This window comes from Sporisorium graminicola, chromosome SGRAM_4 (assembly GCF_005498985.1).
Source record: "Sporisorium graminicola strain CBS 10092 chromosome SGRAM_4, whole genome shotgun sequence".
Classification (NCBI taxonomy): Eukaryota; Fungi; Basidiomycota; class Ustilaginomycetes; order Ustilaginales; family Ustilaginaceae; genus Sporisorium; species Sporisorium graminicola.
Genome location: NC_043734.1, coordinates 477,792 through 492,658, shown reverse-complemented (window position 1 = coordinate 492,658; position 14,867 = coordinate 477,792). Strand labels below are relative to the sequence as shown.

The following is a 14,867-nucleotide window of genomic DNA, read 5'->3' as shown; positions in this document are numbered from 1 at the left end:
GCGCGGATAAGAAGTACCTCGATGAGTCTCGAAGCATTGCTATCGATACGTACGATAACACGGAGAGAATGCTTCGTTATGGACTGTGATCGTTGACAATTTGTCCTAGTGGGCACAAAGCGCTCAGTCTTCAACGAAACTCTTGCTCATTTATGCGTTCAACAAACAATATCGGTTCGGGATATTTATCCTACGAGCAAACGGGGCATATCATTCAACGGATACACATTCTAGAAGGCGAGTCGAGCGATGCGAGCCTGTCAAGGGGCAACGCCGTCGATTTCGGAAGCCTGCCAAACGAAGTCGAATGCAGTCGAAGACAACGTCTATTGGTGAGCATGAGAGCGTTTCATCGAACAACATTGACTTGGACTCTACACTTACGTTCTTCACGGCATTGTTGCCGTTCGATGTCTCAATAACGACAGCGGGATCATCGCTGCTTCCGTCCTTGCTGATTGTGCTACCCTTCTTGGTCTTGACCTCAGCGCCGTCGTCTTTCACATCCTTGACGGTACCTTGAGGATGCTGGCTACCCCATTTCCAGGTGACATCGTCTCCCTTCTGCAGGTTGTGCGGATTGGACTTGGTCATGCTGAGATTGGGCGAAGTTGAGGAGATAGGAAGAGACGAGAAAGGACAGATGGTGTTGGAGGATGGATGCTGGCAGCTCCGTCCAGAGCACGGCTATATATGCACCACAGTGGCGGCAACCGAGAATCGGAATCCACACTGGAGGATCGACCAGGCGCAGCTAGCAATGCAGTTGCACATGGCCAGTTCTGCTGCAAGTCTGTGTGCGGAGCGCACGACACTGCCTGTCAAGAAGACGGCTGACAAACAACGCACCCGCATTCCAACACGCCAAAAAGATGATGTCAGGTTGGCGAGAAGAATCGATTTGATAATGTGGAGGCGTCACGCAGCAAAAAGTTGTCCTTCGTGTTTGAGACCATCACAAGGTCGACCCTGTGCGCTTGACGCTAAGGGAACGACAGACCCGGTTCTTCTTCGCCTCCTCTCCTCAGCTGCGCAGCATGAGGATATCAATACCCTCGATTCCCGAGCAGGCCACTCGGGCGACAATCGAGTACAGTCTGGAGAATGCCTCGAGAATGGTGGCTGAGTTTCTCTCCACGGCCAAGGGCAAGGCGCTTATCATGACAGGCGCAGGCGTCTCTGTCGATTCGGGTATTGCTCCCTACCGCGGAGAGAACGGGCATTATACGGTTCATAAAACGTATCGTCCAATCTTCTACCACGAGTTCATCGACGATTCCGAAAAAGGACACCTGGCAAGACAACGGTACTTCTCTCGCTCCTACCTCGGTTTCCCACCAGTGCGCGTAGCGCAACCGAATCGAACGCACTACAGCATAGCAGCAATACAGCGGCTAGGATACGTTCCAGAGTTCATAACGCAAAACGTCGACAACTTGCATCATGCAGCGACACCCTCTGCGTCCCTGGCGGCAAGCACAATTCTCGAACTGCACGGCACGCTCAAGCGCGTAGTCTGCGTGTCGAGCCCCGAGGGATACAATGCCAGCAACCACAGCGTACCTGTCAACCCGGATTTCTACGAAGCCCTCACGTCGACATCCTACCTGCGAGGGCCGAGAGCGGTCTCTGTACGCCCGGAAAACACACCGACAGGCGAAAACTACCCCAAAGGGTGCGGCTTCCGTGGATCTCGTGCCGTGTTCCAGGACGAGCTGACACGGCTAAACCCGGCATGGGCGCAGCTGCAGCGCCAGATGGCCGAGACGGGCAAGAGTCCCAAAACGAACCCAGACGGCGATGTTGAGCTGCACAATGTCGACTACAGCACGTTCCACTACCCGGCCTGCCCCAACTGCGGCGGCGTACTCAAACCGGCTGTGATCTTCTTCGGTGAATCGGTGCCAGACAAGCTGCGCGACCACTCGTACCAGATGGTGGACAACGCCAGTGCAATGCTACTGGTGGGCACGAGCTTGGCGACGTACTCGGCATTTCGACTGGTCAAGCAAGCTGTGGAACAGAAGAAGCCCGTTCTCATCTTGAATCGTGGACCAACGCGTGCGGATCCGCTTGTAGAGAACAAGATCGAGCTGGGCTCTTCCGAGGTGCTCTCACGCGTGGCGCAACAGCTGAGCAATGGGCGGGAGCGGAACGACAAAGTGCTGCAAAGCTTGCTGTCTTCGGGCGTTACTGTCAGACCGAACGAGGCCAGTGGCGTGATCAGCAGCTAAACGCACAAAGCTTTTGCAATAGACGGACGTTTCTCATAGGCTGACTCGCTCCATGCGCCACTTTTCCCTGTGCATTCGGATCGACAGGAGTGTACAAAAGGTTACGAACCCCAGTAGAGTTGAGAGGCTAGCGCTTGAGGAAGGTAAACTCAGCGGCAAGGAAAGCAAAGTAAGCGAGGAGAAGAACGACGCCTTGCCAGCGCTGACCATCGGTATATGCAATCAGAACCAACGAGAGCGAGGCTACCTCGAGCAGTGCCAACTCTTGCCACTGAACGCTGCTGGCGGCGAAGCGATGCTCCTCTCGGACACCTACCAACGATGGCACTACACGCTCGCGATCAAAGATGAGTGAAATGCCGAGGCAGAGAGTGAGCAGGAAGATATTGCTGCCCGCAGCTCCCGCCATGAGAATGCTGCTGGCGCCACGTGCCACATCCTCTTCGACTTCATCGTGGATCGAGGCGCGACGAGCGAGGCTAGGCCTGCGAGCGGGTGGTGGCGGTCTCCCTGGCGGTGCAGCTGAGCGGACACCGGCCATGATGCTAAGTAGCTTTTCGGGGACGGTGGTTGCAAATGACAAGACGGTGAGGCCGAGTACTGTGTCAGATAGATGTACCAACGAGGCAATCTCGAGGATCGAGTGTGAGAGGAGGTAGCCTGCTAGCGAGAGAATGAGAAAAGTGACCAGCAGCTTTTGCAGGATGCGCAGTACGGCCCGCCGACGTCGCTGAGCCAGCCTAGATGCCAAGTTGGATGAAGTGGCCGAGCCGAGCAGCAAAGGTGTGCGCTCGATAGCGGCCGAGGTCGCGGTCCGATTCTGGCCCCGACGTCCAGCAGCGGTAGGCGTGCGGCGAGGAGGAACGTAGCTAGAAGCCTCGCTTTCGTTGCCAAGGGTGGTGGTGCTCGCAGCGTCGCTAGTAATTGCGGATCGATCGTCGTCGGTGGTTGCATCAGCGGCATTGTTGCTGTCGCTGCTGCTTGAATCGCTATGGGAAGCTTGAGGGGCTGTCAGCATGCCGCGACTGATAGCCCACGAGAGGCCGACAAAGTAGAGAATGAAAATAACGATCAGGCTGATGCCGACGACGTTCTCGAAAACGCGTTTGCTGGTGAGTTTGGCGCCTCGGTCGGCGTGCTGGATTTGTACAGCTGCAATGAGTAGCAGCACCACTGTGGAGATTCCGGCCTGAATAACAGCAAACCTCTTGGAGCTTTCGTCAAACTTGACAGCGCTAGGAGCAAAGAGGATACCTAAGGAGAAAGCGCCGAGAATGTTGGAGATGGCGGACCCGACGACATTGGCGATGGCTAGGTTGGAGGCGCCGTGCGCGATGGAGGCGACGACGACAACGAGCTCCTCCCATTCGGCGCCAGCCGTGAGCAGGGCTATCAGCGTTGGGCTTATACCGAGTAACGTCGAAAGCTGAGAGACATGGCGGATGAATCCATCGGCAGCTCTCTCGAGCAGCAGCAGTCCTGCTACAAAGACGCTGGAATGGTAGAGCAGGTTGCTAGCGCGCCGATCCGACAATGACTGATGTTGCTGCTCCTGGTTCGCACTGGCCGGCTGAGGATGATCAGTCAGGCTTTCGGCCAATCCGATGACCGCCATCGTATTCGTTCAAGGGCGACGCGATCTATAGCTTCTTATTGAATAGAAGGCAGAGCTTACCGTCAAAGTCAATGGTGTTGCAGCGTCGGAAAGGCCGTGCGTAACTGCAGGTTTGCAGTCACACGGGCGAATCGATTTCCAGATTGTGGAGGCATCCAAGCCGATCCGTCTAGCGCTCGACGTGGGGTTGTTGCAACTTTGGCGTTTTTTTGGCCGAGACGATTCCAGCTTTTCCACGGCCCAAAGCAGAGTTTCTTCCAGAAATTTCAAGCAGCGCTCAAAACTTTCCCTCGAGTCTCCTGGAAACAGTCACCCGATCCACTCAATGCTGTTGACAGACCAACACAGATTTTGTAACTTTGCCGTCCAAACCCTTACAACCCTTCCCTGCTCCTCCTTCCCAGTCTCATCGATAACATTCCTAGCATCTCTGCCAGATCCACCAGCCTTCGACTGCGCCCATCACACAACCACTTTGCATCCCACCACCATCATCGACCACGACATCCAAGATCGACTCATCAGCACGCAGGCTAGCCTGTATGACTCGACTCGTTTGACACGACCTCTGTCCTTCCCTGGTCGAGATTGACTTCCGCTGCAAAAGGAAAGGACACTGCGAAACAGACATCCACTTCGACTTGAGACCATGGCTGAGTCCTATTGGGCCGCCGCGGGTCCATCGCGACCTACTACATCCAGCTTTGTCGCTGATCCCGCTACTCTACCCGTCAAAAAGAAGAGGGGCCGCTTCTCGGATGGCAACAAGCGGGGCGCAACTATACCCGCCATCGTCAATCCCCCTTCCCCGGAGCTCGTTCCAAGACACTCCTCGAGTGCAAGCTGTTGGGGCATCGAGGACCTGTCCGACTCGGACGGCGACTACGATTGGCCCGCTCCCTCTCCAGCTGCTGCCATTCTACAGCCCAACGCGAGTCCAGATCTGGATCGTGATGAGCTTGCCAAGTTCGCCAGGCCGTCGAAGCGAGCACACCTTGAAACACCGGAAGACCGGCATACCTATGGCAAACTAGCTGGGCTTCAGATCGACCCTACAGCACTCGCAACTTCTGCACCCAACCAGCCCTCATTCGGACGTCCGCACGGAGTCAGATCCAACAGCGGCCTCGCTGGTGCTTTTGGCCTCAGCGCTTCCTTGGCGTCCGCATTTGGTAACAACACCGATGGCCTCACATCTTCGCCGAGAGTGCCCCCGTCCAGTCCGACAAAAACCATCGCAGCCCCGTCCTCGTTCACAAGCTCAGCATCGACCATCTACCAGCAGGCCGTGGCACCAGTACCTCCGACATCACCTAGCATGGCAGACAGAGGCATTGCTCCACCCAGCTCTCCACTGCATGCGTACAGCTTCGATGCTTTCGCTTCAGCAACGGGCAGGTCGACATCAGCATCGACGTCGAACGACATGCAAGACAGCGACATGAGGTTGCGCAGGGGCCTTCCATCGAGCTACGAAGTGGAGCCGGATCGCATCGTCGTCACCAGTCTCGACGATACGTCATCGTCCGAAAATGGAGAATCGACCGAGGTGGAAGGCGGACAAAAGACGCCCGACGCAGACACATCGACCGAGAGCAAAGACAGTGCCTCTGAGTTTGTCATCAACAACGAGCTCATGGAGAAGCTCGAAGCACACAGCAGAGCTGTACTCACGGGCACCTCAGATCGAGACAATGCCGCTTCAAATTCTCGCTCCGGCGGTAGTGCATCTGGCTCGACGAGCCGATCGCGACGTTCGGGCAGGAGATCCGGTGGTGCTGCAGCACCTGGCTTGGGATCACTGCTGAGCAGCCGACGTCGCTCGGCGCAGTCGAGTCCTGGATCGTCGGGCTACGCTTCGCCTATCAATGCCGAGGAAGCGCGAGGTGCGCTTATTCTGTGGAAGGATCCAGAAGAGGTGCTCAAGAGTACAGCGGCGTCGGCATCGTCTCCACTCAAGCAGAGCGATCTGACAACGGTGCCAGAGACTGAACCATCGTCTTCGAGCTTTATGAGCCAGCCGCCCGTCTCTTTTCAGTCGACAACAAGGTCTACACATCCTGCGAACAACAGTACCGGCGCGTTTGGCTTTACAGCGTCCACGATTCCGGGCATGGCGGCTACAACATCGCCTTCGCACGTCGCCGAAATTCCGCTCTATGCACAACAATCATCGCTGTCGAGCTCGTACTTTCCCGAGCCTTCGACACTCCAGACTCGCTTTGCCGATCAGTCGACTCAGCACACCCCTACAGCATTTGAGTCGAAACCTGTCAGTCAAGCCATGGCTCCACGCTCACATCACGACTATGGTGCGTTTGGACACGCCAACCATGCACCTGCATTGTCAACCAATGTCGGCACGATTAACTCATTTCAGCATCCATACCTGCAACAGCAACAGCAGCAGCAGTCATCTGGGTATCACTATAGCTCGCATCCTCAGGCGACCTCACAGGCAGTCCCGCCGACACATCGAACGTCCCATGCCCATACTTTCGGAGCGCAACCGATCGATCTGTCGGGTCACTTTGGTCCGGCCGAGGAGATGGACCTCGACAGCTGAGGCCTGATGGCTGCATGCGGCACTTTCGAGTCGGAGCAAAGCTTGATCACCACAAGTATCATGCCCCAAGCTACGATTCAGTGTAGAGCGTGGCCGAACGAGAGATCGAGAGCGCCTTTCGATCGCGCGGCTGTCAGATGTCAGCGATTAGGACAATGCATCTCATAACGCAATCAATCATCAGCAAGTCCACGTTACTTTTCTGATCGCTCGCTCGTCCCATGCTCAAATAAGTCCAGTCGTCGATACCAAGGTTACGCGACCCTTGGATTTGAGAATGAGATGCAATGTGATTTGTGAACCGAAAGTGCCAGAGAGATGAGATGCTAGTGTACATGGATACGGACCAAATCAGGGAGAGGAAGAGAGCGTAATCAGGACGAGAGGAGGAGTACGGCATTGACGCAGCCATCGTTTTCCGGGTTGTTGGTCACCTGAGCGTACTTGCCCCAGACGACTTTGCCCGTCGTGGTGGTCATGCCGAGCTCGGAGACGTTGACTTCGATGATGGTACCCTTGGTGAGGACACCGAGCTGGGTATACAGCGGGCTCTGCGGGTTCTTCTTGACGCCGACAATGGGCAAGTTGAAAGAAGCCTTGAGCTCGGGGTGTGTAACGTGCGCCTTGTTGTAGCGCAAGCCCATGGGACGGATGAAACGCTCGAGCTTGGGAGGTTTGCGCGTAAAGCTCTCGCCGACAAAGGTGGGTTTGGTAACCATACGTTTCCAACCCTTCTGCTTGCGCTTTCCTGTTTTGATGACCTTGAACGCCTCGTCTTCGGCGATACCTCGCACCTGGGGCAAGGGGACCGAGTATCGGGCCGCCTTGTCCTTTCTCCTCTCCTTGACGGCCGACGAGAGCGCCTTGGCGTCCTTTTGACCCTCTCGATCGAGCAAATAGGTGGGCAGCGCCTGGTTAGGGTCGGAAGAAGTGGAAGCTTGCTTGACGTCTCGTTCTTCGTGTGCTTTGAGCGTCTTCTTCATCTGGATCTTTTCGTTGCGACGCTTCTTGTTGAGCATTTTGGCCTTGAGACCGGTGACCTTTTGCGCCACAGCCGAAGCCTTGTGCACCTCACGGGCGGCACGCTTCCTCTGACGCTCCTCATGATCGAGTCTGCGACCGTGTCTGCGAATGTGTTCTTCGATGTAATCGTTCTGTTGTCGTAGAAGGGCGGTGGCAAGGGCCGGAGGCGAGATCGAACAGCAGTAAGAATAGCGATCAAGGTGCATCGGTGTCAGCGTTCTGACTTCTGAACGAGCGCGGAGTCAGCTGTAGAACTTACCTGAGGCATGGTGAAGGAATTGTTGGGGTGATCCTCAGTACGGAGTTGAGAGTGATGGTCGGAAAGGAAGCGGTCGCTATCGAATGGCGTTGACAACTGCAAATGCGGATGTGGACTCAACTCTTGCTCTCTCCACGCTCAGCTTCAGCTTCTGGAGAGGGAGAAAAAAAGCGAGTTGAAGCAGGTGTTGGGCTGGAAATTTTCGCACTAGACCTGCAGATTTTCTGAAATTTCGAGGCACCATTCATTCCCTTTTCTGTGCCCGAAGTCCGCGTTGTTGAAATTGGTGCTCTTTGTATCTCGTGCGAAAGCGTGCCTCCACGCTGTCTCGAAACAGCCTTTGGAAGACAGCGAAGCGTGGCTGACGTTCGTGATGATGGAGCGCTTGGATCACCTCGAAGACCAACCAACACCACCAACGCGACTACGGCTTCCCCCTCCATTCGTTTCAACAGCGCTCCACTGCCATAAGCAAATCATGTCGGCCATCTTCGATTCATCCTCACCGTACGGCTACGGCGGTCAAGCGTCCAGCTCGAAAACATCCCAGGCTACTTCGCCTGGTCAGGCTGGCAATCCGCTCGACTTTTACAGCAATCCTTCATCCAACCAGCAATTCTCTTCGTACTATTCCTCCGGCACCGGTCCCGATGGATATGCGACAGGAAGCAACGCGCGGCCATCTTTGGAAGGCAATATGTCATCCTCCGCAGGCTACGCTCCCGGATCGGCTGCTCATGCCATGATGAGCTCCCAAATGAGTTTTTGGTCTGCTTTCGGCACTGGCGGCTTCCCTGACGAACCTCCGCTCATGGAAGAGCTCGGGATCAACATTGGCCACATTGTCGACAAGACCTTGACCGTGCTCAATCCTCTGCATCGCTACTCGGCCTCGCATGCCAAGGACGCACATATGATGGACGACGCTGATCTCGCAGGCCCCTTGTTGTTCTGCTTCATCTTTGGCATGACACTACTCTTGGCCGGCAAGAGCCAGTTTGGTTACGTCTACGGTGTGGCTTTGCTCGGTGCCGTCAGCATCTATTCGCTGCTCAACCTCATGAGCGAGGGCGGCATCGATGCCTATCGCGTCGCTTCGGTTCTCGGTTATTGTCTGCTGCCGCTCTGCATCCTCAGCACCGCAAGTATCGTGGTCCGCTTAGAGTAAGTACTACCGTCGACCGCAGTTGAAATGCCGCTTCTTCTCCACCGTGAACACTCTCTGACCTTTCCGCTGTCCCTTGCTGCTCCCTTGACGCTACAGCTCCTTTATCGGATACATTGTTTCGCCGCTCTTCATTCTCTGGTGTTCAACTTCGGCGTCCGGCATCTTTGTCTCAATTCTTCGACTGTCAGAACAGCGACTACTCGTAGCCTATCCCGTCGGGCTCTTCTACGCTTGCTTTGCCCTCCTCAGCGTATTTGATGTGGATCAGTAAGCGGATCGAATCGGCCTTGGCGCTATTCCGCACTCGTCGATGCTCCGCACAGCATTGCACATTCGCCTATTACACATGCAATCGTACTTGACGCGCAAAATCTGTATCATAAGCGTTGCTTAGTGACCATGGCCGCATATGACTGACTGCCTTTGATCGATGGTTGGATCGTGACACTTTTGAGCGTTTGTGAAAGGATGAACGCGAGATTGGCAGCGTGCACCAAAAATCGGAATTTCTGTGAGAAGAAAAAAAAAAAAGGTTGGTCCTTTCTCGAAAAAGTCGAGATGCTTTCACCCCATCATCATCACTCTTTGTCACTGGTTACTCTCCCTTGAACGGCCGCAAATGGTCAAGGCCAAAACAGATCCGGGCGCACCAGAGGCGGTGCTCCAGCTTCTGGCACGCATCGAAAGTGTCAAGCTGGTCCCGGAAGGTAGCGCTGGCTCGAGCAGCAGCAACGAGATCACTCCACTCCACGTCGAAAAGCCTCTCTCGTTGCTCCAGCAATGCCTCGACCTCACCTTGGAGTCGCCCGACGAGCTCTCACCGTCGTTCAAATATGGTCTCGATGCTCTCCGACTCTGGGCAAGCCACGTGGCTAGCTTGCTGTCCCAACCAACAGCCGCGGCCAGCTTCGATGTTGAGGCCAAGCAGCAGCTCCTACCCGCACAGCACCAGCTCAGCCTCGCCGATGTCATCTGGTCCGCCTGCCATTCCGAACGCACACAGGTGTCGTCCAGATCTAAAGCCGTCTTCGAGGCTCTCATTACATTGCTCGATTCTATTCATCAGTCCCCTCGCACTCAGCTCGAACGCATCCCCAAATCGTACCTGCCATATCCACGCCAGAGCTCCTTCCTCCGCACGCTCATCGAACGCTCCTTGTTACAACTCGAACGCAAGCAGTCGCCCATCGTGCTCGAAGTCATCATGGCAAAGTATGGCTCAGCACCCTTCCTGACAGCCTCTCCGGGGGGATCCACACTCGTCGACGCGGACATCTACGAGCGAATGATCCGTGGTCTGGGCACTGTCGACGGCGGAGCAAACAGAAGGTCCAGGTTAGCCTTGAGCTTTTTGGCAGCACGAGCTGAGGGTTTGCACTGTCAGCTTCGCTCTTCCTCCAAAGCTGAAACAGCACCCGGCAGCGAAGGGCAGTCTTGGAAAACATGGGTCAGCATCTGGAACCACGCTCTCACGTTGGCGCTCAAGGAGGGAGGCGAACGACTTAGATCCGGCCTTGCATCCTATCATCTCGCCGCTCTTTTCGACCTCGATGAGCGCGTCTTTCCAACGCTCCTCGATAGCCTCATCTCGAGCGATACGCCGCAGGAAGAGATCAAAGTCGAGAGCGTCTTTTTGGTCCTCCGCATCGCAAAGGTCCAGGGCCTCTGTCGCATCGACACGGCTCGAGACTTTGCCACTGCAGAACCATCCGAAGGTCAGCCTCGTCAGGTTATTGTTCCTGCCGTTTTGCTCAAGGACTGCATTCTCGCTGCAGCAAGCGAGCTCCAAATTTCTGCACTTTCCTTGGTGATCGAGTCCAAGACACCTGCCGCTCCGCTCACCTCGGCTGAGTTCGACATCCTCCGTACCTTCTTCCCTTACAGCTTGACCATCACCAGCCCAGCGGCCAGAGGCGAGCTGCGCGGTTTCTTTGTCAAGCTACTCACGCGTCTGCGCGCCAGCACCTACGCTCTTGCTCGAGACATGGCCAAAATCACTCGCATCGACGAAGCAGAACGATACCCACAGGAGAAAGTGAAGCTCGCGGCTATGCAGTCATCGCTAGATGCCAGTCGTCTCTTCTTGGAATGGATGGTGCAGCTCATCCGCGCCACGCTTCATGCAGGAGGCTCGTACCAAGCCAGCATCACCTCGCTCACCTTCTTGGACCTCATCCTTGAGAGTGGCGTCGACCCCAGGTACTCCAACGCTGGACAGCAGAAAGGCGGCGACCAGGCGCTCACCAAGAATGCAGGTCTGTCGCTCAACAAGTCGAAGCAGGTGTTCCTGCAAGAATTTCCTTTCCAGATCGACCTCATTACGCCTTCGCTCGTCAAGCTGCTCCTCTCCTGCTCCGAAATTTCATACGACGATATCCAGACTCGAGCGCTCAGCATACTCGCACGCTTCCCTGCTCCATTGGCGGGCCTTGAGACGATCGATGCAGCAGCCGAGCGCATCCTCGGCCGCGCCGCAGAGCTCCTCACCAGCACGAGGGATTTTGAGTCCGCTGCGGCCTCCAAGTTGATTCAACTGTACCGACAGGTATACATGCAGCAGCTCGGGCATCGACCTGCCCCGCTCCTGACTTTTGTCGGTGTGGCCCACGAAACCTCGACACCAGCTTGCAGAGATGCAACGTTACCGCTTATCTTTGACCTGTTTGATTTCCTCGACCACCAGATTCGAGTTGCCGAACAAGCAAAAGTCCTCGAGGCCGCAAACTCGCATCCTCTGCACGGAACCCTCGTGACGCTGCAGGAGCTGTTCTCTTCCCTCTCAGTGCACTCGCTTGCGCCGTCTGATCGTTTGACGTATCGGGACGCTGTGCACAAAGCACAGGCTCTCATCGATAGAGTGTGGCAAGTCACCAAGGCAGTGCTGTGCAATTCGGCGCCCGAAGGCAGCACCGAGGCCGAAGGCACCAAGAGCGACTCGAAGGACGCAAACATCGGGCTTGATCAGCCCGCCTCCCATGAGACTGCGCTTGCCATGCAAGTAGCCGACGACGACTCCAAAGCGGCCTTCATGCAGCCCCAAGAGGAATCCAATGCCGGTCCTAAGCACCAAGTCATCCTGTCATACTCATGGAGAGGCATGAAGGAGGCCAGTGCTCTGTTGGGTGTTCTTGTCGCAGTCACGCTCGCATCGCCTCCTTCGGTGCGTAGCAAGAAGGGCGTTGAATCCGCATCCAACTCGCGGGCTGCCGATCTCTGGCGCGAGATCTACAGTGTACAAGAAATCGAAACCGTGGGCCAACGCTTCAAGCTGTGGCTCACACAAGTACGCCACAGAGGCGCTTTTAGCACCATCTACCCTGCCTACTGCAACGCAGCCTCGGCTATTGTGCGAACCCAGGCTCCCGACATTGCCAGCTTGCCGCAGCAGTGGATCACGGCGTTCCTCGACACAGTGGCACAGTCCGGTGCTCAGCTCAGCATCACCCGTCGCAGCGCTGGGATCGGATATGCTGTGCTGGCGCTCGTCAGTGCGCAACCAAGCAAATCCGACCCCTCGGTTCTGCGCTCCACTGTAGGCCGTCTAATTCAGATCGCTACACAGGACTCTTCGCAGCTCGATGTGATGCCGGTCGCATCGATCCATGCCCTCAACATCCTGAGAGTTCTTGTCATGGATGGAGGTCTCACGACGCACATGGCTCCGTACCTTGGCTCGCTGCTCGAGTTGACGATCAGCAAGTTCCATTCGCGCTTCTGGGGCTTGCGCAACGTCAGTATGATGCTCTTCTCATCGCTAAGCATCAAGATCTTTGGCAGCAGGAACACCAACAAGGACACCAAGGACGCACGCATGCCCGTCGACGAATTTTTCGCCGCCTATCCGAACCTCGACTCCTTCCTCCGACGTGTGCTGAGCGACACTCGCACTGAAGACATTGCCAGCGACGATGGCGCAGAGTCGAGCCTCTTTGCCGTGGTCATGCTGTTTAGCCGAATGCAGGCGCCGGAGGACGAGCCCAAACGGGTGGAAGAGGCAGCAAGGATGCAGGTTTACCGCACGCTGCTTGCAGGTTGTCTTGCAAACAAAGTGTGGAAGGTGCGTGAGGTGGCAGCGAAGGCATACTCTGCATTCGTGCCTCTTCAAAGTGCAGCGCAGCACGCGGCGGGTATTCTTGCTACGATCGACTTGCACTCACAGAACGACGCACATGGGAAGCTCATGTTACTGCAGAGGCTGTTGAAGAGCGTGGCCGATGCCGTGGCACCAACACTAGCTCTCAAAAACGACGTTGCCGTTCTTTCCGAGACGCTTGCAGAGAATGCAAGTAAACTACTGGAAAGAAATCAGTGTGCCATCACGCAGGCCGCTTTTCTGGGGGTGGTGCAGGACTTAGTCGGTGTTCGCGACGCCGCTTTCCTCGACACTGCCATGCATCTTGTTCGGGTCGTGAGCATCTGGATCTCGACACTGTTCGCTGACATGCAGAGGCCTGACGCGAGGGACAAGCTGGCCCGCTCTGCTGGTGGGCCTGCTTTGCTGGGCGTCTGCACACGCTTCCATCTGCAGCTAGCTGCTCAAGGCGCCAGCTCCGACAGCTTTGTCGATGCTTGCATGCAGCTCGTTACCAGCGCCTCGGAGGATGTGCGCATCGCTTGCCTTGAAGCGCTCATCGGAGAGGATGGCATTACCGCCCTACAGCGCTCGTCGTTGCAACAGCCCGATCGCGTCGCTCCTTTTGTTTGCAAGCTGCATGCTACGACACAAGATGAGGATGAAGGCATCTGGCATCGCGTCCACTCTGCCGAGATCTTGCAGCAGATCGCCGTGCAAAGCGACGCAGAAGGGGGTTCCTGGCTCAAGCATGTCTTTGCCAATGATGCGCTCGCCTCCGAGACGGCATCGATCGCTCGAATCGTCAGCACCACCGTTTGCGTTCCTTTGCGAGAGGCGCTCCTTCCGTACTTTTCCTATCTTTGCAAGCTGCTGACGGACCGCGGCACGTTAGTTGAAGGCATACAAAGGATACTCCAGCAATGGTCTTGGGTGGTGACAAGGTGCGCCGACGAGTATGCTTCGGTACAGTCGCGAGAGGCCGCCTGCTACGCTTTGCGCGTGCTCGGATCGATTCTCTTCCCGGCAGCAGGTGCAGAGTTGCCGCAATGGCAGTCCGAGGGAGCCACCGCGTCAGCGTTGTTCAAGGCTCGCATTGCCGCAATTGACTTGCTCGCCGACGACGACGAGGAGGTGCGCGCCGAGGCGGCTGCCATGATCGGCGAGACAATCTCTGCTGCCAATAGCAGCCAGCGTTTGGAGGGTGTAAAAGTGTCTCGATGCGAAGCGATGCAGCAAATGGCACGGCAAGGCGGGGCTAGTCCAGACGTCTCCACTGACCGAGCCTGGATCTGGATGGCGGCTTTCTACTCGTCGAATCAGCCTCACGGCTCTGTCAGCTTGTGGGATAGATACGTCTTGGAGCAGCTGATCCCTTCGCCAGCGGTGATGGACCATTTGTTCCAGGAGGCGCTCGCAGCCAACACCCTGTTGTTCGCCGAAGAAAAGCCCAACCAGTTCCGCGACCCTGAAGCGACTCTCCGCCGTGCAGCCAGGTTCGTGGACCTCGCCAAATTGGAGCCGAACGAACGTGACGAGATCGAACAACGAACGACGCGCAGCCTCGTTTGTCTCAAACAAGCGTCAGCCAACGGTGCACAACACGATGCAGTCGCCTTGCACATGCTCGCCGTGCGTCTGTTGCTCTCGCACGAGCTCCTTGCGAAAGATGCAAGAGCCTCGACGGATGCCGAACGAGCAGCTGAGGCGATTACTGCAAATCTTGGAATCGACCATTCATCGATCAAATTGGATTCAGCAAGCAGCTCTCAGGCGGCGCACTTGAAGCAAGAGCGCAAGGACGATTCTGATGCGAGCGGACAGCCTCGCTACAACATCGCGTGAGCAGTGATCCCTGCCCCCTTTCCTTGTCCTCTAGACCCTGTTACGCCCAATCATGTCCACTCGGAGTCTGCAAGGAAAAATGAAA

At 56.2% G+C, this 14,867-nt stretch overlaps 7 protein-coding genes across 7 annotated transcripts; 4 read left to right on the top strand and 3 right to left on the bottom strand.

Annotated features, from left to right (window-relative positions):
• Nucleotides 1-260: 260 nt before the first annotated feature.
• Nucleotides 261-594, bottom strand: EX895_004640 (uncharacterized protein; the record flags this gene model as incomplete). Its single annotated transcript, XM_029885234.1, has 2 exons — nucleotides 261-290; nucleotides 385-594. The coding sequence occupies 2 exons, from the start codon at nucleotides 592-594 to the stop codon at nucleotides 261-263; spliced, it is 240 nt and encodes a 79-aa protein (XP_029738476.1).
• A 443-nt stretch (nucleotides 595-1,037) lies between these two features.
• EX895_004639 (uncharacterized protein) lies at nucleotides 1,038-2,234 on the top strand (the record flags this gene model as incomplete). The annotated part of the gene is made up of 1 exon (XM_029885233.1): nucleotides 1,038-2,234. One exon carries the CDS (start codon nucleotides 1,038-1,040, stop codon nucleotides 2,232-2,234), a length of 1,197 nt encoding a protein of 398 aa, XP_029738475.1.
• A 127-nt stretch (nucleotides 2,235-2,361) lies between these two features.
• EX895_004638 (uncharacterized protein) lies at nucleotides 2,362-3,849 on the bottom strand (the record flags this gene model as incomplete). The annotated part of the gene is made up of 1 exon (XM_029885232.1): nucleotides 2,362-3,849. The coding sequence occupies one exon, from the start codon at nucleotides 3,847-3,849 to the stop codon at nucleotides 2,362-2,364; it is 1,488 nt and encodes a 495-aa protein (XP_029738474.1).
• A 649-nt stretch (nucleotides 3,850-4,498) lies between these two features.
• Nucleotides 4,499-6,415, top strand: EX895_004637 (uncharacterized protein; the record flags this gene model as incomplete). The annotated part of the gene is made up of 1 exon (XM_029885231.1): nucleotides 4,499-6,415. One exon carries the CDS (start codon nucleotides 4,499-4,501, stop codon nucleotides 6,413-6,415), a length of 1,917 nt encoding a protein of 638 aa, XP_029738473.1.
• A 374-nt stretch (nucleotides 6,416-6,789) lies between these two features.
• EX895_004636 (uncharacterized protein) lies at nucleotides 6,790-7,706 on the bottom strand (the record flags this gene model as incomplete). The annotated part of the gene is made up of 2 exons (XM_029885230.1): nucleotides 6,790-7,569; nucleotides 7,698-7,706. 2 exons carry the CDS (start codon nucleotides 7,704-7,706, stop codon nucleotides 6,790-6,792), a joined length of 789 nt encoding a protein of 262 aa, XP_029738472.1.
• Nucleotides 7,707-8,175: 469 nt separating this feature from the next.
• Nucleotides 8,176-9,136, top strand: EX895_004635 (uncharacterized protein; the record flags this gene model as incomplete). The annotated part of the gene is made up of 2 exons (XM_029885229.1): nucleotides 8,176-8,861; nucleotides 8,962-9,136. 2 exons carry the CDS (start codon nucleotides 8,176-8,178, stop codon nucleotides 9,134-9,136), a joined length of 861 nt encoding a protein of 286 aa, XP_029738471.1.
• Nucleotides 9,137-9,484: 348 nt separating this feature from the next.
• Nucleotides 9,485-14,782, top strand: EX895_004634 (uncharacterized protein; the record flags this gene model as incomplete). The annotated part of the gene is made up of 1 exon (XM_029885228.1): nucleotides 9,485-14,782. The coding sequence occupies one exon, from the start codon at nucleotides 9,485-9,487 to the stop codon at nucleotides 14,780-14,782; it is 5,298 nt and encodes a 1,765-aa protein (XP_029738470.1).
• Between the last annotated feature and the right edge of the window lie 85 nt (nucleotides 14,783-14,867).